This window comes from Bos indicus x Bos taurus, chromosome 5, assembly GCF_003369695.1.
Source record: "Bos indicus x Bos taurus breed Angus x Brahman F1 hybrid chromosome 5, Bos_hybrid_MaternalHap_v2.0, whole genome shotgun sequence".
In the NCBI taxonomy this organism is placed as follows: domain Eukaryota; kingdom Metazoa; phylum Chordata; class Mammalia; order Artiodactyla; family Bovidae; genus Bos; species Bos indicus x Bos taurus.
In genome coordinates, this window is record NC_040080.1 from 24983617 (window position 1) to 25006090 (window position 22474).

At 40.5% G+C, this 22474-nt stretch overlaps 1 protein-coding gene across 1 annotated transcript in view; it reads right to left on the reverse strand.

Annotated features, from left to right (window-relative positions):
- Nucleotides 1-22474, reverse strand: part of GUCY2C (guanylate cyclase 2C) — a 67280-nt gene that overhangs the window by 33440 nt on the left and 11366 nt on the right. Inside the window, exons 5-12 of the mRNA XM_027541402.1 lie at nucleotides 22312-22433; nucleotides 19376-19472; nucleotides 16208-16325; nucleotides 14066-14201; nucleotides 9640-9725; nucleotides 8200-8311; nucleotides 2055-2136; nucleotides 921-1026 (exon numbers count right to left, since the gene is read on the reverse strand). Coding sequence (XP_027397203.1) covers nucleotides 921-1026; nucleotides 2055-2136; nucleotides 8200-8311; nucleotides 9640-9725; nucleotides 14066-14201; nucleotides 16208-16325; nucleotides 19376-19472; nucleotides 22312-22433 — 859 coding nt within the window. The remainder of the gene's footprint in view (nucleotides 1-920; nucleotides 1027-2054; nucleotides 2137-8199; nucleotides 8312-9639; nucleotides 9726-14065; nucleotides 14202-16207; nucleotides 16326-19375; nucleotides 19473-22311; nucleotides 22434-22474) is intronic.

Genomic DNA, 22474 nt, shown 5'->3' on the forward strand with positions numbered 1-22474 from the left:
TCTGTGACAAGAGAAGCCACCGCAATGAGAAGCCCGAGCACCGCAACTAGAGGGTAGCCCTCGCTCGCTGCAACTAGAAAAAGCCCGGGAGCAGCAGCGAAGACCCAGGGCGGTCAAAAATAAATTAAAATCCGAAAAAAACCCAGAAAAACCTCTGATGGTTAAGTGTTAGTGTCACACTTACAGAGGGTGGGTTCAGACTGTGCCCCATTCTTGAAATTCTAGCCCCGTTGCCTCAAAGAGCTCAGAAAAAATGAAACAGGTCCAGGCATCAGGCACATGAGAAATGCTCAGAAGAGCTGGCGGGTTACATCTGCAGTAACCTGATTCCCTAGTGTGTGTGACCGGGCCGCGCTGCTCGACTCTTTGTCCTTCATTTTCCTCATCAGCAAAGTTAGGGTGATAAAGTTCATCTCCTGAGGTCCTGGTGAGGAGGAGATAAGTCCACTCAGGTCCTGAATTAACCGCCGCCCATGGGAGGCAGTGTTGCTGGTGGCTGCTGAGCCTTCCTGGCTGAGCGCAAGTGTGGGCAAAGGATTCTTTCTTCAGCAGGGAGAAAGTGAGTCACATGTCCTGAGTGTGAGAGAGTAGTTCCCCAAGGTTTAGGGGAACTCAGATGCCCTACCCATTCCTACATCCCTTCCATGACAAATCCTCCCTGTCTGCACTCCTATTCTGGGTCACATACAAAAAACGAGTAACACACCATACCACAGCCTCCACCAAAGTGTTCACTGGATCAAGTAGCACCATGAAGAATCAAGGGAAAGGCAGGAAGCTGAGGATTCTAACATCTAGGTCTTGGATTCTGAAACAAATGACCCTGCCTGGCACGTTCTGTACCATGGACCAAAGTCTCCTCAGATCCCTGGGGAGTTGCGCCAGCCCGCGCATTCTTGCCCAGGTCAGGGGCGCCTTACCTTTAGGCTAACGTGGTTGGTCTCGTTGGACTCCAGGGGAAAAATGTCTTCAGGAGGAATGTGGGACCACTTCTTCTGACGAAGCGCGTGTTCTCTCTTATATTTTCTGTGAAAGGAACACAACCAACCCACAGGCTTTTATGATGCTCTTTTATTATGCCATTCCATTTCTGACCATTAGTTGACATCTACAGCTCTGATGGGGGGGCTTCCCTGATGGCCCAGCAGATAAAGAATCTGCCTGCAATGCAGGAAACATGGGAGACTCAGTTTGATTCCTGGGTTGGGAAGATCCCCTGGAGGAGAACATGCAACCCACTCCAGTATTCTTGCCTGGAAAATCCCACAGCCAGAGGAGCCTGGTGGACTACAGTCCACGGGGTTGCAAAAAGATTCAGTCAGGACTTAACAACACAGCTTCTTCAGCCTGAAAGTATGTAATACTTAACTAAATGCTTAACAACAACAACACTTAAATATTTAACTAAACAATGACAACAATACTTAACTAAATACTTAACTAAACAACAACAACAAAGCCTCTTCAGCCTGAAAGTATATAATAGAGCGACTTTGAAATTTCCCATAATGTATTAATAAAAGAGCAGAAATAGCCATTTCCACCTACAGAATGCCAATTCTATGGTCATTATACAGACTTTATTTCAATTCCCCACAACAGTTCAGATGAGGATACTGAAGCCAAGTAACATGTTTAAGTTGCCAATAACACAGTTAAGACTGCACAACTGGTTAATCTCAGAACTGAGATTTGAGTTCATGTGTCTCAGGAAGACTCCCTGGAGGAGGGCATGGCAACCCACTCCAGTATTCCTGCTTGGAGAAACCCATGGACAGACAAGCCTGGTGGGCTACAGTCCATAGGGACGCAAGGAGTTGGACATGACTCAAGCAACTTAGCACAAACACATGCATGTCTCTGATGGCAAGCTCTAATTCATCCGCTCAGTAGTCATCTGCCTTAGATAGACTTTTCGATGCAGAATGCCTTTGTAATCTTAGCTCTGTCCAGAGACCTTCCTGTGAATGTATACTATCAACAGGCATCAGATGCCCCGCTCTCACCCACCCCTCCGCCTGAGAGATGAGCACCACAGGTTAGCCGGCAGGTACCTGAGCACCAGGAGAGCGATGAGAAGCAGCAGGACCACTGTCCCCGCGAGCGTGAAGACGGCAATCATCAGCATTTGAGGGCCTGTGGCAGAAAAGACGGTGAAAACTACGCTAGGAAGGACCCCTGAAAAGAGAACAAATGCATTTCACAAGATTCTAGTTGTATAAGACAATTTCAGCAAGTGGAAAGGGAGAGATCTTTTAAGATACCTGTTTCTTAGAGAAAGACAAATGTCATATGATAACACTTGTATTTGTAATCTAAAAAAGCCAAAATGATACACGGACTTCCACTGGTGAAGTGGAAGACTTCACCTTCCAATGTAGGGGATGTGGGTTTGATCCCTGGTCGGAGAGCTAAGATCCCATATGCCTCGTGGCCAAAACCCAAAACATAAAACTTAAGTAATATATTAAAAAATTCAATAAAGACTTTAAAAATGGTCCACATCAAAATGATCTTGAGAAAAAAATTTTTTAAATGATACAAATGAACTTATTTACAAAATAGAAACAGACTCACAGACCCAGAAAGCAAACTTACAGTTACCAAAGGGGAAAGGTGGGAGGGAAGGATAAATGAGAATGAACATATACACAATACTATATATAAAACAGATAATCAACAAGGACCTACTGTATAACACAGAGAACTCAATGTTCTGTAATAACCTACATGGGTGAAGAATCTGAAGAAGAATGGATATATGTATATGTACAACTGAATCATTTTACTGCACACCTGAAACTAACACAATATTGTAAATCAACTATATGCCAGTATAAAATAAAAATTAAATTTAGGGGTGGGTTGGGATAGGGTGTGGGAAGGAGGTTCAAGATGGGTGGCACATATATCTACTTATGGCTGATTCACTTTGTTGTGTGGCAAGAACCAATACAACACTGTAAAGCAATTATCCGCCAATTAAAAATGAAAAATTTTTAAAAAGTAGGAAAAGTAGGAAGTACTTCAAAAGTAGGAAGTCAAGACATACCTGGAGTAACAGGCAAATTTGGCCTTGGAGTACAAAACGAAGCAAGTCAAAGGCTAACAGAGTTTTGCCAAGAGAATGCACTGGTCATAGCAAACACCCTCTTCCAACAATACAAGAGAAGACTCTACACATGGACATCACCAGATGGTCAATACCAAAATCAGACTGATTATATTCTTTGCAGCCAAAGATGAAGAAGCTCTATACAGTCAGCAAAAACAAGACTGGGAGTGGACTGTGGCTCAGATCATGAACTCTTTATTGTCAAATTCAGACTTAAATTGAAGAAAGTAGGGAAAAACACTAGACCATTCAGCTATGCAAGCTGCACAGTTAGTCACTCAGTCGTGTCTGACTCTTGCGACCCCATAGAAGGTAGCCTGCCAGGCTCCTCTGTCCATGGGATTCTCCAGGCAAGAATACTGAAGTGGGTGGCCATCTCCTTCTCCAGGGGATCTTCCCAACCCAAGGATCGAACCCAGGTCCCCTGCATTGCAGTCAGACTCTCCAACTGAGCTACCAGGGAAGCCCCCATTCTGGTATGACCTAAATCAAATCCCTTACAATTATACAATGGAAGTGACAAATAGATTCAAGGGATTAGGTCTGAAGGACAGACTGCCTGAAGAACTATGGACGGAGGTTTGTGACATTGTACAGGAGGCAGGGATCAAGACCATCCCCAAGAAAAATAAATGCAAAAAGGCAAAATGGTTGCCTCAGGAGGCCTTACAAATAGCTAAGAAAAGAAGAAAAGCTGAAGGCAAAGGAGAAAAGGAAAGATATACTCATTCGAATGCAGAGTTCCAAAGAATAGCAAGGAGAGATAAGAAAGCCTTCTTCAGTGATCAGTGTAAAGAAATAGAGGAAAACAACAGAATGGGAAAGACTAGAGATCACTTCAAGAAAATTAGAGATACCAAGGGAACATTTCATGCAAAGATGGGCACAATTAAGGACAGAAATGGTATAGACCTAACAGAAGCAGAAGATTTTAAGAGCTGGCAAGACTACACAGAAGAACTATACAAAAAAGATCTTCATGACCCAGATAACCACGATGGTGTGATCACTCACCTAGAGCCAGACATCCTGGAATGCAAAGTCAAGTGGGCCTTAGGAAGCATCACCATGAACAAAGCTATGGAGGTGATGGAATTCCAGTTGAGCTATTTCAAATCCTAAAAGATGATGCTGTGAAAGTGCTGCACTCAATATGCCAGCAAATTTGGAAAACTCAGCAGTGGTCACAGGACTGGAAAAAGTCAGTGTTCATTCCAATCCCAAAGAAAAGTAATGCCAAAGAATGCTCAAACTACCACACAATTGCACTCATCTAATATGCTAGCAAAGTGATGCTAAAAATTCTCCAAGCCAGGCTTCGATAGTATGTTAACTGTGAACTTCCAAGTGTTCAAGCTGGTTTTAGAAAAGGCAGAGGAATCGGAGATCAAATTGCCAACATCTGCTGGATCATCAAAAAAGCAAGAGAACTCCAGAAAAACATCTACTTCTGCTTTATTGACTATGCCAAAGCCTTTGACTATGTGGATCACAACGAACTGTGGAAAATTCTGAAAGAGATGGGCATACCGGACCACCTGACCTGCCTCCTGAGAAATCTTTATGCAGGTCAAGAAGCAACAGTTAGAACTGGACATGGAACAACAGACTGGTTCCAAATTGGTAAAGGAGTATGTCAAGGCTGTATATTGTCACCCTGCTTATTTAACTTATATGAAGAGTACATATGTGAAATGCCAGGCTGAATTAAATACAAGCTGGAATCAAGATTGAATGGAGAAGTATCAATAACCTCAGATATGCAGATGACACCACTCTCATGCCAGAAAGCGAAGAAGAACTAAAGAGCCTCTTGATAAAAGTGAAAGAGGAGAGTGAAAAAGCTGGCTTAAAACTCAACATTCAGAAAACTAAGATCATGGCATCCGGTCCCATCACTTCCTGGCAAACAGATAGGGAAACAATGGAAACAGTGGCTGACTTGATTTTTGGGGGGCTCCAAAATCACTGCAGATGGTGATTGCACCCATGAAATTAAAAGATGCTTGCTCCTTGGAAGAAAAGCTATGACCAACCTAACAGCATATTAAAAAGCAGAGACATTACTTTGCAACAAAGGTCTGTCTAGTCAAAGCTATGGTTTTTCCAATAGTCATGCATGGATGTAAGAGTTGGACTATAAAGAAAGCCGGGCACTAAAGAATTGATGCTTTTGAACTGTGGTGTTGGAGACAACTCTTGAGAGTCCCTTGGACTGCAAGGAGATCCAACCAGTCCATCCTAAAGGAAATCAGTCCTGAATATTCATTGGAAGGACTGATGCTAAAGCTGAAACTCCAATAATTTGGCCACCTGATGCGAAGAACTAACTCACTTGAAAAGACCCTGATGCTGGGAAAGACTGACAACAGAGGGTGAGATGGTTGGATGGCATCACCGACTTGATGGACATGAGTTTGAGTAAGCTCTGGGAGTTGGTCATGAACAGGGAATCCTGGCATGCTGCAGTCCATGGGGTCACAAAGAGTCGGACACGACTGAGTGACTGAACTGAACTGATGGAAAAATGAAAATAAATTTTAAAAATTAAATTTAGAAAAGATATCCTTCTTTTTTAATTTCTTCATTGGTAATAGAGATGCTGCATCTTTGTTCTGTGAAGAAAATTGTTTGGAATGTGCCTCCAAAGCGGCATTATTTCAGTTACTCTTATAGTTTATACATTTTTTTCTTATGGGAGGGCTTCACTGGTGGCTCAGATGGTAAAGAATCTGCCTGCAATGCAGGAGACCAGGGTTCGATCCCTGGGTTGGGAAGAACTACTGGAGATGAGAATGGCAACCCACTCTAGCATTCTTGCCTGGAGAATGCCATGGACAGAGGAGCCTGGTGGGCTATAGTCCATGGGGTCGCAAAGAGTTGGAAATGACTGAGCAACTGACACTTTCTAATGGGAATCATCGAATGTTAGAAGATAAAATAGTTTCCAGCACAGAATTTGGATGGGAAGACTATCTGATGTCTTTGAAACTGATATACCTAAGGAGGATTCATAAAGGAAGAAACTGACAACTGGTTTTCAATTCAGAGAACAAATCAGAGGAAAAGTAGGTCAGTGTGGAATGCACAGTAAATGACAGAGTTGCCTGCTGGTCCTTTCCAAGCTCAACCCCGTCATTGAGGGAAGTTAATGGGAAGTGTAAGGAATTTGATTTTTCAGTATGTAGGTGAAGCTGTATAGATGAAGGAGTTTGAGAGATTCACAGAAGAGTAAGTAAATTCAGGAAAATGTGGATTCAACCCAATGAAGCATTGAAGCAGAGTTCTGCATGGGCAGAGGACTAGAATGAGAAGGACAACAATAATAAAACTGTACAAGAAGGTCATTGTTCACACATGCCTCACAGGCTGCCTCTTGAATCCTCTAACTTCCTATTCTATTCAGAAGGCAGAGGGTTCAAGAAGAAGAAATAGGATGGACTCCAAGCAATAGACAGTGTATAAGAAGCTAGACGATAATAGCAATATGGTGAAGAAGACAGGTATTTTTCTTATAGCAAAAATATGAAAGATAGTCAAACTCTAAGGATAAATGTTCAAGGAAGGTGTAATCTAAAAATAAAACTGTAAAATATTTCGAGAATTTGGCATTTAAAAAATCCATTTGTGTGCACGTGTGTCACAAAGGAGAGACATTGGAGCTACACAGAGAAATGTTATTCTGACACACTGTTGGGCCTTAGAAAAATAATAATAATGAAAATATTTAATGATTTTCAATTTAAAGAATCAACTTACAGGTAAATGACAGAAGGCTTCCTGTGGCTAGCAAATAAATATTATCAGCCCTGACAAATAAAAGAAAAATACAGGAGAATTTGGGAGGTGAGAAGGAGGTAGAAGGAAGGATAGAGACATGAACATCTTCATCTTACAACTTTGGGAAGCAAGAAGCTTTATACATGTTTGATAGAACTCCAGGCTTACGCATATTAATTAAAATTACAAATGTAAAATTATAAACACTAAATGTATTGACAAAAAGACAGAACTATATTGAGAAAAGCTTAGAGAAAAGTATGCCTAATGAAAATGAACTAAATTTTAATTTATCAATACAAGAAATAGGTAACATCTAAATCTCATAAATCAAGAAACACATGCATATAATTTAGAAATATGCAAAAAACTAAGCAGAACGGACAAGACCAGGGATGCACAGAGGTGGGACTAGGTACACTCACTTTCTGTTATGAATATTTCTACTCTCAGATTTTAAAATCATGTGCATGAATTTTTCTACAATAAAAATAAAACGAAAAAAGTCATCTTATTAGTAGTGTTTACACCTTTTTTTTTTTGCATCTTTGAACATAAATATTTGTTCAAATTTAAACTTTTTTCCCTAAAAATTGATTAGTAATGTGGAATTACTTACTATTCATTGCAGAAAGCCTTGGCCAAGCCAGCCGAGGGCAGAGCGTCCTGAGACTGTCGCTCAGGAGACACTTGGCTGGCCTGTCTAGTGATAGTCAGGGTTATACACAGTTGTACTTCAAGTTGCACGGATGAAGGTCTGGCCCTGTCAGGGCTTTCATGACATGATGGGACCTCACCTCAGGTAGGTAGGTAACCATCGTTATGACCCAAGCATGTGTGCTCTAAGGCAAAAGGGGAGAATTTAGAGGTCAAGCTCACTGACCACCCCTCAGCCTGATGACATCAAGTATTCCTTGCTTGAAACACACTGAATACATTCCTTGAGTTTCCTGTAGTAAAATGTAAATGGAATAAGACTATTGTCTCTGTGTTCATTCTGCCAATTGCCAAACCTAGTTTTCTATAGGAAAATTTATGTCAAAGGGTGGATAGAACACATATTAAGGATAGGTGTAGCTAAAATAGAATGGAATATTTTCAGTGTTTTATCAGAACTGTAATACCATTCACTGGGCAGAGAAGTAAAGTCCGTATTTACAAATCTGGCACATCTTATTCAGACAATAAGTAAAACAAAACTAAACTAAACTAAACAAAACCACAAGCTAATTGCATAAACCATAGAATTTACTCTCCTCCAAAAAACAACTTCAGGGAAAGGAAATTCACGAAGGATCTCTTACCCTGGCCTGGAATATCATTAGGAAGTTTGTGGTTCTTCCAGATGAACGTGGGGCTCTTATCCACAGGGCTAGTCTGGTTCACACGGGTGTCATAGGTCAAAAGAACCTTGTACTGTGTCGGGGCATGAAAGAGAAGAAGGATGAACAGATAAAGACACTTTAGAATGACTTCTGATGAGATTCACCATCCTTCCCAGTGACATTTGAATTTTTTTTAATTAATTTTTATTGAAGCATAGTTGCTTCACAATGGCGTATTAGTTTCCACTGTACAACACAGTGAATCTGCCATATCTATTTCTCAGTGAAACAAGACAAATGATACACAGCTGGGAACTAGTTAGGATCTACTTGGTTCTCATCATGAACACTATTAGGCCAAATAGTTTTCTGTTTTTAATGACCATACATTATGCTTGTCCAATAGACATTCTCTGGGTCTTTAGAGAATTCAAGTCTTTCATTTTACTAATGTGGAAACAGAGGCAAGAAAAATTAAATGGCTAGCTCTAAGTCACATGACAAGGGAGGCACCAGTGTTTTCCACAATATTAAACTGCTATTAAAAATGATGGCTTGAGAAAATACACCATAGTTAAAATTCATTATATTTATACATGTCAAGGGGCTGCTAGAGAATTCTACATTTCTTAAGTTCTATCAATTACATGATTTTTGAATCTCTTCTATCTCTATGCTGTAATGTGCTTTCTTATAAAAAGTCTCTTTTTGAAGCAATGTGACAATAGAAATATTAATATATCCTTAAATTACTGCTGCATATATTGAGTCAGTTTTGTAAGAGACATCTCCAAAATGATCATCCTTCTAAAATTCACCACCACCAAAACATGCTGGACCAAAGTTTTACATTCTCAAAACTACACTCTTAACTTGACAGCAGAATATAAACTAATATTACATAGTAATATAATAATATGTATTACAGTCACACACAATACTATACCAGGTGTATATATAGTGTGTGAATATAAAGCTTAACATTACACGGCTATTTTTATGTGCCTGAAGGATCAAACAATTAATGATTCTCATGAGATTGCAGAGGGAGAGAACAGGGAATGTTTCATTGAAATTTTTAGTTTTGGAAATGAATAAACAATTCTTAGAAAAAAAAAAACAACCACCAAAAAGAAAACCTGTAATTTTCTCATTGGTACCCCATCAATAGTCTGGTCTTCATATCAGTGTTTTCTGGGTGGGTATGTTTTATATAGTAAATAGAGTGGATATTCTGAATAAGAAGTTCTACGGGAGAAAATGTTTAAGGAATATGGCCCCAAGAGGGGCATAATTGTAAATCTGAAATTAACTTGTAGATTCTAAATATAACTTCTCCTAGTCCTTCTCTATGACTTGCCTTTCAGGATAACCCTCCTCACCCAGTCACCTAATCCCAAGTTCTTGATAAGAACATACTTTGCTGGTGTCCACAGAGGTGTACAGAAGGTACATGGTATTGTCAATATCCCCACAGGCATCCAGAGTCACAGGACCCACATGCCCTAAGGCAAAATCAGAAACAGTTAGAGACCATCACTGACGTCCTGACTGAAAGACCAGTTACATCCTGACACGGGGCATAAAGCAGATTCCGAGTGTTCTATTTTACTGAAAAATTGTTGACCTTAATGATGTAATTAGAAGGCATTGGTTCTTGGCTCTGAGATCACTGAAGGATATTTCTATGAGAGACGCTATTTAGAGAGAAGGAAAACTCTCTTTCACTGTTTTTAGGATGATGACACTAAATGTAATTAGTCAGGAGATTTCTCCTGATGATTCGAGACAAGTTTTTGCTGAGAGTATTAACTAGTGGCACCGCGTTTAAGTCATTGCACAACCTAAAGTAGATTGCCAAAAGGTCAAAATCCCTTCACTATCACTTAGCTGAACACGCTGAGAAAATTAAGTTCTTGGAGCCTCAGTTTTCTCATCTATGAAATTTTAGCCACATAGCATGAGTCTAAGAAATGGTCGGTTAGGTTAAAAAAAAATTACCAAGTATCAACAATTTCACATGGTTCAAAATAAGAGCTAGTATTGTTTACTGTACCAGGCTCTGTGCTAAGTGCCTTATATGCACTGATCATTTTAATCCTCCTAAAACACCACGACACACAAATTGTTATTATCTCCATTTTACTGATGAGAAATCTGAGGTCAGGGATATTATTTAATTGCTCCAGGTTATAGGTACAGCTAGCAGGTGGCTAATTACTACTAATGATCACAGAGGTGCAAGTAAAAAGGTGGGGGCCGCTGTCTTTGCATCTTCTCACCCCCGGCCATTGCTGATATGACTGTCCCCCACTGCCGACGTGACTTTCTAGGAATGTAAAGGGTTGGTGCCCTCTTTGTTTCTCTCTTTTCCCCCTGGAGAGCCAGGCCTTGAAGACTGCAACGTTCAATCAACTTCATACATGGGGGAAACTAGAAAGTGACTGGGGGGAAGTCAGAGACTCAGAAAACCTGAGAAGACCTCAGGTTTCCATGTCAGGCTGATCCTCAGCAGAGATGGCCTACAACAATAAAAACAAAAAGCAAAACCAAGTAACAGGAAACCCTGAGAAGGAGAAAATTCACCATTCCCCAGATGATTTTCAGGATTACCACATTATTAGATTTGAATGTCCAGTTTTCAACCAAAATTATAAGTCATATGAAGAAACAGGAAAATATGATTTACTCAATAGAAAAAAATAAATAAACCAATGGAAGCTATCCCTGAGAAAGTGATGGTGGGTCTACTAGAAAAAAGGTTTTAAAACAACTACCTTAATGCTCAAATACCTAAAGGAAGACATGGGAAAAGTCAAGGCAGTGATGTATGAACAAAATGGAAATATTAGCAAAAAGATAGAAATCATAAAAAAATAAATTCTGGAACTGAAAAGTATAGAGGCTAAAATGAAAAATTCAAAGGCATATTTGAGAAGGCAGAAGAATAATTAGTGAACTTGAAGATGAAAAAGAAAGTGAAAGTGTTAGTCACTCAATTGTGTCCGACTCTTTATGACCCCATGGACTATAGCCCAACAGGCTCCCCTGTCCATGGAATTCTCCAGGTTAAAATACTGGAATGGGTAGCCAGTCCTTTCTTTAGGGATCTTCCCAACCCAGTGACTGAATCCGGGTCTCCCTTGTTGTGCACAGCTTCTTTGCTGTCTGAGCCCCAGGGAAGCTGGAACTAGAAGAAAGGACAATGGAAATCACCAAATCTGAAGAAAAGAAATAAAAAAGATTGCAGAAAAGTGAACAGACCTTAAAGGACCTGTGGAATACCACTAAGCAGACCAACACATGCATTGTGGAAGCCCCAGAGGGAGAAGAGAAAGAGAGAGAAAATGGTAGGGAAATAATGGCTGAAAATGTCCCAAATCTGATAAAAGATATGAATATAAACATCCAAGAAGCTCAACAAATGCCAAGTAGAATGAATTTAAAGAAATCCATGCCAAGACACATCATAATCAAATCGTCCACAGCCAAAGACACAGAATTTTGAAAGCAGCAGGGAGAGAAGTAATTGATAACATATAAGGCAATGGCACCCCACTCTAGTACTCTTGCCTGGAAAATCCCATGGGTGGAGGAGCCTGGTAGGCTGCAGTCCACGGGGTTTCGAAGAGTTGGACACGACTGAGCAACTTTACTTTCACTTTTCACTTTAATGCTTTGGAGAAGGAAATGGCAACCCACTCCAGTGTTCTTGCCTGGAGAATCCCAGGGACGGGGGAGCTGGTGGGCTGCCGTCTATGGGGTTGCACAGAGTCGGACACAACTGAAGCGACTTAGCAGCAGCAAGAGATATTTAGTAAGATTATAAAGCAGATTTCTCACTGTATATTCTGAAGGTTAGAAGGCAGTGGGCTGATATATTCAAAATGCTAAAAGAAAAAAATATCAACTAAGAATCTGTTATTCAACAAAGCTGTCCTTCAGAAGTGAAAGGAGAGTAAGATATTCTGAAATAAATAAAAGCTGAGAGATTTTTTACCAACCAATCTTCCCTGCAAGAAATTCTCAAGGGAGTCTAGGAGGTTAAAATGAAAGAACACTAGATGGTAGCTTGAAGCCATAGGAAGAAATAAACATTTCAGTAAAGGTAAATCAGCAAGCGATTACAAAAACTAGTATTATTATAAAAACAATGTGTTATTCCACTTTTTCTTTTCTATATTACTTAAGAAATGAATATGTTTAAAAAAATTAGTCTAAAACTTGTATTATTGTAACTTTGATTTGTAACTCTACCTTTTGTTTTTGACAATCTAGGAGACTAATACTTAAAAAATAATTAGTTTACTATTTGGACACAAAGTATAAGGATGTAGTTCTGCAACACCAATGTCTGAGAGGGATGGGAATGGAGCTATTAAAAGAGCAGAGTTTTTGTATTTATTGAGGTTAAGCCAGTATAAATTCAAATTAGAGGGTTATAATTTTAGGATCTAATCCCCATGGTAACCACAAAGAAAACAGCTAAAGAACACACATGAAAAAAATTTAAACATTTCAGTGTAAAGAAATAAATACAAAAGAAGACAGTAATGGATAAAATGGGGATGAAAAAGCTATGCAGTATATAAAAAATAAATAGCAAAATAACAGAATAAATCTCTCTTTATCATCAAGGAGATCCAACCAGTCCATCCTAAAGGAAATCAGTCCTGAATATTCATTGGAAGGACTGATGTTGAAGCTGAAACTCCAATACTTTGGCCACCTGATACAAAGAGCTGACTCATTTGAAAAGACCCTGATGCTGGGAAAGACTGAAGGTGGGAGGAGAAGGAGACAACAGAGGATGAGACGGTTGGATGGCATCACTGACTCAATGGACATGAGCTTGAGTAAATCCTGGTAGTTGGTGATGGACAGGGAGGCCTGGCGTGCTGCAGTCCATGGGGTCGCAAAGAGTGGGACACAACTGAGTGACTGAACTGATCAGTAATTATTTCAAATGTAAATCGATTAAATTCTCCAACCAAAGATAGAAATTGGAAAATTATGAAAAAGTGATCCAACTATTTGATGTCTATTAAGAGATTCACTTTTGATCCCAAGACACAAATAGTTTGAAAGCAAGAGGATGGAGAAGGATATGCCATGCAAGTATTAACCAAGAGAGCAGAGGTGGATATACTGACATCAGATAAAACTGATCAGACTTTTAATCAAAAAAGTTTATAAGAAACAAAGATTTTCACTGTATATATTAATAAAACACTCAATAGAGCAAAAATATATAAACAAGTACAAACATTTATGTACCTAATAACAGACCAACAAAATATATGAAGCAAAAATTGGCACAAAACTGTTCTACAATAGTGGTGCCAGTGGTCACGAATCTGCCTGTCAATGCAAGAGATGCAGGAGACCCAGGTTTGATCCCTGGGTCGGGAAGAGCCCTCAGAGTAGGCAATGGCAACCCACTCCAGTATTCTTGCCTAGAAAATTCCATGGACAGAGGAGCCTGGTGGGCTACAGGCCATGGGATAGCAAAGAGTTGGACACAACTGACCACACATGCACTGCTTTATACAATAATAGTTGGGAGATTTTAACACTCCACTTTCTCCAATGAATAGGATAACAAGATAGAAAATATGTTAAAAAATATAGAGGACTTGAACATAACAAGAAACCAACTAGACATAATGACAAATATAGAACATTCTACCCAACAACTGAACTTCTGCACATTTGTTGGCTCCAGTTAAGTTAAAGGTATTTAACGGTTGACCCATCTATTGCCATACCCTCTCTTTACTGTCTACAGGGCGCATATTTGGAGAAACTGTAAGTAAAGTGTAGTTTGCTCTTAGGCAACTGGTACCTTCAAAAGTGATGTTCCTGAAAGCATGAGCAAATTTAGAGGTGGTAACATCTTCTCCATTTTCAAGAAATATCTTCAGCATATGTCCAAAAAGCAAGACTCCATCCAGGTAGGCAGCAGCAAAATCATTTTTTGCCTAAATTAGAAAGGAAAAATCTTAAAATGAGTTCCAAAAAAAAAACAAGATTCTGGTCTTGAACTCCACTCATGTGGAGTCATCCCAACATTGTTGGGGTCAAGCAGGATAACTGGAAAGGTAAAAGAATATTAATGGAACTGCAAGGATGGGATTAAAGGAAATTTTGGAAAAACTTTCCTTGGACCAGGGCTCTTTCTCATCCCCTTATCACAATTCTGTCTTCTCTTGGGATCAATAAACTGTGAACACTGCCTTTAGGGAAGGAACTAAAAGTGGCCGTGCTTCCTCCTTCCCATGATGGTAAAATATTTTATTTCAACCAGGAAGAACAACATACAGCATTTCTCATACACAATTATGAGAATTTTCAATTCTCATAAGGTTCTATATAGAAATAACGTTTTCATTTAAGAATAAAAGAGAATGGCAACAAAAACAACCCCACTGCCTTTGAGTAGCGTGATGCGATAGGAAGAGTTTTGATCGGCTGATACCACTGTATTTGCTTTGGAGAGAGTCCTGGTTGGGTGTTAAGGGCAGACACAAATGTCTGCCCTGGTGAACATAAGAAGGGGTCGGGACTCCTCTGCCTCTGTGGCAGTTGTGTGGTGGTCTTTACAGAATTGGGCTGGATTGAAAGCTCAGTGCCCCTGAGACCGAATGAACTCAGACAGTTTGGCCCACCCACCTGTAAAGAATCAGACTTTTGCCTAAGCCTAGCAGCTGTGCAAGTGAAATCTGAACATGACACCCAGAAGTATATTTGTTAGAAAACATGAAAAGGGAAAAAGGAAAACATCTCTCATTGGCTTCAGTGACTTTTGCTGAAATCATCTTTTCACGAAATGAAAAGCATCAGTTAAGACCCAGCCCCTGAAGGGGTACAGCCCCAAATTTTGGCAGGGTTGCAAAACAGAGGGCTTAGAATTGCCAGTCTAGGCAAAATGGTGATTTTCTCAAAGGTCCCCAACTTTCCTTGCTGCTCTTTGGGCCTCGTCATCCTAAAGTTGTTTGAGGGCTTTGGGACTGACCACCCCTTACTCCCTCCCTTCTCCAAACCTGCTCTCAACCGTGTGTGAGGCCAGAAAACATCCAGTGACTTTAGCTGCGTTAAAGTGCAGTGACCATCAAAATCCAATGTGGTATTAGAGTCTGGGGTTTTGCATTTAATCAAGACATTAATCATTTAATGTCCAATTGGAGGCTCTTTTTCTGGGACAAATGCTAAACCAGATGGGATGCTGGAATAAAAGAAATAAACCAGGCCTCTCCTGTACAAATTCGGATGATAATCAACCTAATGACAATAAAGGACTGCATCTTAACCCGGGAATGTGTATCTTTAGAGGTAGAGCTCTGATACCAGGGCCAGGGACGTGGGGAACTTCATCCATTCTACATTGTCTAATATGTACCTCCCCTAAGTTAGCAGGGCTGCTTCCTATCATACCGCAATGTAGCTTCTGTTTGGATGTTATAGCAGCCTGCAGTGTGGTGCTGGACTACAGCCTAGCACAGTGACATATAGAAAGAGTTTGATTTTTTGCAAATTTATTGATTTATTTTGGGCTGTGCTGGGTGGGTCTTCATTGCTGTGTGTGGGCTTTCTCTAGTTCTGACACTCGGGAGTGACTCTCTTGTGGCTGTGTGTGGGCTTTCCACTGCGGTGGCTTCTGAGCACGGGCTCTAGAATTGCTGGCTCAGTAGCTGTGGTGCACCTGCCTAGCTTCCCCCATGGCATGTGGAGTCATCCTGGGGCAGGGACTGAACCCGTGTCTCCTGCACGGGTGGCCAGAGTCTTAACCACTGGACCACCAGGGAAGTCCTGGAGTTTTAATAGCAAGAATCCTGCTATTACACATAATTGGCTCAGTTAACATTTGCTGAGTAAACTGGAACCAGTGGAGGAACAATTTGCTCATTTTAGAATCTGGGTCCTAAATGGAAGAATGGTATCTTACCCCTGCCAGAAGAATAAGAGTATATATGTGTATGAAATTTACCAGTGATAGATTTTTGGAGGAGGAACTATTTGAGACGGAGTTTTCCGGAGGCAGGGTCAAAACAAGAACATTTTTCATGTAGTCAGGGGCTGTGACATTGTCCATGAAGTAGTGGTCACTGGAATAAAAAGCACAAGTTTCTCATGAAAATCAGATTGCTGCAAAAAATGGAAATGGAACTCCTACCGATTCGTACATCAGCTTTGAGATAGTTTAAAACATTTTTTTTCCCCTGCAAAACTTTCTACTTTCCCCAGATAAGTTTATTTTTTTATACACCTGCTGCCTTGAATAGCAGAACTTAGATGCTGTGGTTAACAAACATAAATGGAAATGGAAGATCATAATACAGATACTTGTTTTTTTTATAAAGTTTATATGAATTTTAATATTTTTAAAATAAATATTTTGATAGGTTATTCTGAAATTAAAATAAACATGAAGGATCTAGAATATACTAACAAACAGAGGTTCATTTGTTTCTTTAGCAATTCACTGCAGATAATTCTTTAAAAAGAAAGAAGATTTTGGGGGAGCCCTGGATATGTAAGCTTGTTTTTCAAGGTTTAATGACTCTTGGCTGATACCTGCACTTTCTCTGACACTGTATGCTTCTTAACATTAGCTAACTGGTCCTTGTATTCTCAATTCCTGGGCTTCCCAGTTGGCACTAGTAGTAAAGAAGCCACCTGCCAATGCAGGAGACATAACGTGCTCTTGCAATGTGGGAGACCTGGGTTTGATCCCTGGGTTGTGAAGATCCACTGGAGAAGGGAAAGGCTACCCACTCCAGTATTCTGGCCTGGAGAATTTCATGGACTGTATAGTCCATGGGGTTGCAAAGAGTTGGACACAACTGAGCGACTTTCACTTTCACGTTTGTTATTTGGGTTAGGAAGATCCCCTGGAGATCTGGCAACCCACTCTAGTATTCTTGCCTGGAGAATTTCATGAACAGAGGAGCCTGGCAGGCTACAGTCTATGGGGTCATAAAGAGCTGGACACGACTGAAGCAATGCAACAGTACACATCCTCAATTCCTAGACACATCTGGCACATTGAGGACCCTCGATGCTGTATCTATTTATTTTTAAGAAATTTATTTATTCGGCTGTGTTGGGTCTTAGTTGAAGCATGAGGGATCCTCATTGCATCACATGGATCTCTTGCTGTGAAGCACTGGTTTAGCTGGTCTGAGGCATGTGGGATCTTAGTTCCCAGATCAGAGATCGAACTCGTCTCCCCTGTATTGCAAGGTGGATTCTTAACCACTGGACCACCAGGGAAGTACCTGCTAATCATTTTAATGTTTTAATCTGCAAATAATATAACACACTTGAACTGCTGTTAGCCAGGATGACCATCATTTAATATTCAAACGTAGGTGAATATATCTATGTGCTGAGGACTGTGATGAAGAGTTTGTTTATATTACCACACCTCATCCTAAAGGACCCTTATAGATATTTTTATTCTCACTTGATAAATGAGAAGACTTAATCTCAAAATGCTAAGTAATACCCAAGAGGCAAACGAACTGAAAGTGTCAGAATTATAATTTGAAATCACAAGTTATGTCTAGTTTCAAATGAATCTCATATGATCTTCCCGAAACACAGCCAGGTGTCCTTAGGGAATAGTGATAAAAGGAGGCCAACACTTTGGCAGTAGATAAGGAGTTTCTAAAAATAAAGTTACACCAAACTGGTTCCACTGAGGCCTCCTTCCAGGAGGCAAAGCAGTCATTGAAAGAGGCTATCAATGTGGTTGCAGGAATAAAGTGTTGATAATTCTGCCCTCTTTCTTGTCTTCTGCAGCTAAAAGGCTCAGCTGACTATATTATCTTCAGAAACTAGATATGCCTGCAGTTCCCATGCTTCATCTTTCTCAACACTGAGACAAGTACATTCAAGGTGTCTGAAATGACTAATCAGATATGATACACTGCGGTAATAGCTTCTGCTCTGAATACAGACAGCAAATGATCAATGATCCAGACAGGTAAGTGAAGTCATATGATTCAGCCGATGGAGCAAGAGACACAAGATATACCAGCAACACCTTTTTAAAGCTTAATCTGACTCAGATATTACCTTGGCACTTTTTTTTTTAATGGGTTCTCCATAAAACTGTAACTACATTAGAAGATGAGTGGTAAAAAAGCAGGGATGTGATAAAAGATGCTTTCTGTTCTCCAGAATTTTCTCCCCTTAGTGCCAGTGAAGTGCAGGGGAAAATTACCACCCAGTGACTACACTGCAGAGGGCAAAGAATAATCGCGTCAGTCAAATTCACTTAATGGGAACTTCCCTCTTACCAAAGGTGGCTGAAGGAAAATAATCTAGGACCAAAGGCCACTAGCAATCAAAGGCACAGATACAGCCCATGTTCCCAGACATATGACTGGGATATTAGCTGATTTATTGCTGCCTGGGAAAAAGACCTTATGATCAGGCTGGAGACCAGGATCTTTGTTGAATGGGCATGTGGGTTTAATGTTTTGGTTTGTTTTGTTTTTAAATAAAACTTTTGTATTTATTTACTTATTTTTTAGTTTTTAAAATTTTATATTGGAGTACAGTTGATTAACAACGTTGCGTTAGCCTCAGGTGTACAGCAGTGATTCAGTTATACATACACATGTATCTGTGCTCAGTCGTGTTAGACTCTTTTGTGATCCCAAGACTGCAGCCCACCAGGCTCCTCTGGCCATGGAATTTTTTCAGACAAGAATACTGGAGTGGGCTGCCATTTCCTCCTCCAGGGGATCTTCCCGACCCAGGAATCGAAACAGTCTCTTGTGTCTCCTGCCTTGGCGGGTGGATTCTTTACCACTGCGCCACCTGGGAAGCCCATACGTGTATCTATTCTTCTTCAAATTCCTTTCCCATGTAGGTTGTCACATAATATTGAGCAGAGTTTCCTGTGCCACATGGTAGAAACCTTTCATATGGTCCTTAGACATGATAGCGATATCAAAGGTATACATCTCTGCTAAGGCTATACTGAATTAAATAAGAATGATAAAGAAGAAATTAAACATTGGTTAAAATATTATCTTTATACTGAATCCCATTTAAGGCTATGAAAAACACGAGAAAAGAGAATATCTTTTGGAAATCCTTATTTTCTTTCTGAAAGGAGAGGTCTTCCAAATATTATACCTACTTGAATAAATCCACTAGAATAATGACGATGTCTTCAGCCACTGCCCGGTTACCCCTGAGGTTTTGGATGGTTTCCGGTCTACCACACATAACAATCACTGCAGGAGACAGAGCAAGACAGAGAGAAAAATATACAATAATCTGTTCCCAAGCAAGAAGGGAACCATGTGATTGAATCTGAACCCAGTAAGTCTATGCTACATTCATGTTTTAAGATTAACACCAATTCCTCAAATTTATTTCCCCCCACATTTTTTTTTTTTTAACGGAGTCAGAGTAGAGCTGCATGGGATCTTAAAAAGGATCATCTAGTCCAGGCTTCCTTGGTGGTCCAGTGGTGAAGAATCTGTCTGCCAACTCAGGGGACACAGGTTTGATCCCTGCTCTGGGAAGATCCCACATGCTGCAAGGCAACTAAGCCAAAGGGCTACAACCCCTGAGCCAACGCCCCAGAGGCTGCGAGCCACAACTACTGAAGACTAAGTGTCTACAGCCCGCGCTCTGCAACGAAAGGAATCACCGCAATGAGAAGCCTGTGCCCTGCAACTAGGGAGTAGCTCCTGCTTGCCCCAACTAGAGAAAGCCCATGTACAGCAGTAAAGACCCAAGACAGCCAAAAAATAAACAAATATTAATACATGTATCTTTAAAAAAGAATCATCTAGTCCATTTCCTTAATTTTACTGATTTAAGGAAACTATAGCCAAGACGCCAATGATATAAAAAAAAAACTGGTAGATGACAGAAACAGCTCTGAAAATCAAGTATTTGCGTCTGTTTAGTGCTTACTCCACTACATAAGGCTGGAGTAGTTACAAAAACTATTTTCATTAATAAATGAAATGCACTACCCACATGTAGGGCTTCCCTGGTGGCTAAGAGGTTAAAGCGTCTGCCTGCAACTCGGGAGACCTGGGTTCGATTCCTGGGTCGGGAAGATCCCCTGGAAAAGGAAATGGCAACCCACTCCAGTATTCTTGCCTGGAGAATCCCATGGACGGAGGAGCTTGGTGGGCTACAGTCCATGGCGTCGCAGAGTCGGACACGACTGAGCACTTCACTTTCACTTTCACCCACATATAAGGTTGTTGGAAAATATATGTTAGTGTGAGCATTAATAAAATCTTCCTAAGCACCTTTCCTTGGGTTTTGCTTGCAGCTTCTTAACTCAGAACTCAGTGACAGAGTTCCAATCTGACTCTCTAAGCTCTCCAACGCATTGTAACCAGATTTCCGAAATGCATGGCTTGATGCTAAGATGAGTGAGTTGGGAGACACTTCATTAGATCTTTTCCTACATTGTGTTGTCCAGTTGAATTGAAAACATTTTAGGGACATGAATCATTTTATATTTCTTTTTTCCCATGTCTTGTTCAATGTTTTGCAAATGGTAGGTTCTTAATATGGCAAATGCTTGATAATGACAGCAAATGATATTTTGAGGGATACCAGGAAATCCTGCCAAGCAAGAACCTTTCCTGGTAGAAAATTTGACAGTTGATTCCTGATATATCCTTATTTGTAAAAAGAATCCTTAACACATAAGTATTCTGATATATTCTTATTTGTAAAAAGATTTCTGTGGAGGGTGAAATAAATCACTGAATTACTTGGTGAGAATGATTTTATACCATTCACTTTTCATACTTGGTCTATAAATGAGAGATCACTGAGCAAGTGAAATAAAGAGAGAATAAATCCAAGTGAAACAGTCTTGGCCTATCTTATAATTTTGCCTAAGGCTAAATATCAATAAATACGTCCTCTTGGTCACCGGGGAAACAGGATTCAGAATATTTGAGGATTCGTCACAGATTCAACAGTATATTAGATTGTGGCGAACTTTTTTTTTTTAATTTTATTTTTTAACTTTACAATATTGTATTGGTTTTGCCATATATCAACATGAATCTGCCACAGGTATACACGAAGCAGTTTATTGGGACTTCCCTGGTGGTCCAGGGGCTAAGACTCCACGCTCCCAACGCAGGGGCCCTGGGTTTGATCCCTGGTCAGGGAACTAGATCTCAAATGCCACAACTAAGATCTGCTGCTGCTGCTGCTAAGTCGCTTGAATCATGTCCGACTCTGTGTGACCCCATAGACGGCAGCCCATCAGGCTCCCTTGACCCTGGGATTCTCCAGGCAAGAACACTGGAGTGGGTTGCCATTTTCTTCTCCAATGCATGAAAGTGAGAAGTGAAAGTGAAGTCGCTCAGTCGTGTTTGACTCTTAGCGACCCCATGGACTGCAGCCTACCAGACTCCTCCATCCGTGGGCGTTTCCAGGCAAGAGTACTGGAGTGGGTTGCCATTGCCTTCTCCAATTAAGACCAGGCACAGCCAAATAAATAAATGTATTTTTAAAAAGCAGTTCACTGATAGTGTGGATTGTGATATCATTTTGGTTCATAAAAGCTGGCTTTTAGCCTTATCATTACCTTCAAGAAGCTGATATATTTTAAAAATTTATTTATTTATTTATGGCTGCACTGGGTCTTCCACATGGGCTTTCTCTGGTTGTGGTGCAAGGGCTTCTCATTCTGGCAGCTTCTTTTGTTGCATAGCCCAGGCTCTAAGAAGCGTGGGCTTCAGTAGCTGTGGTGCTTGGGCTTAGCTGCCCCACGGCATGTGGAATCTTCCTGGACCAGGGATCGAACCTGTGTCTCCTGTTTTAGCAGGCAGACCCCCAACTCCTGGACCACAAAGGCAGTCCCATGTTAATATACTACTTTTGCTAATTTCTCCAAGGATAAGGTTTGAATCTGCAAAAGGAACCATATAATGGAGTTGCAAGCAGCTACAGACCTTCCCAAACACACAAAATATACAGTATGATGACAGCTCTGGGGGTAGATTTGTCCAAATCACTCATAGGGAGGCGATGGTTGTGAGGAAGTAGCCGGCAAAAAAACGATCTTGCTTCATGTCCTCTTACCATTGCTTTTCCTGTTCTGATCCATTAAGATGTCCTGAAACTCGGTATCTCCTCTCAACATCTCCTTGAAGCCTAGTTTCTGAGAAAAATAGGAAACTCCAGCCTCCAGAGCATTGAGGTACCTAGAACAGAAACAAAGAGAAACTCTAAGCAATCAGCTTAG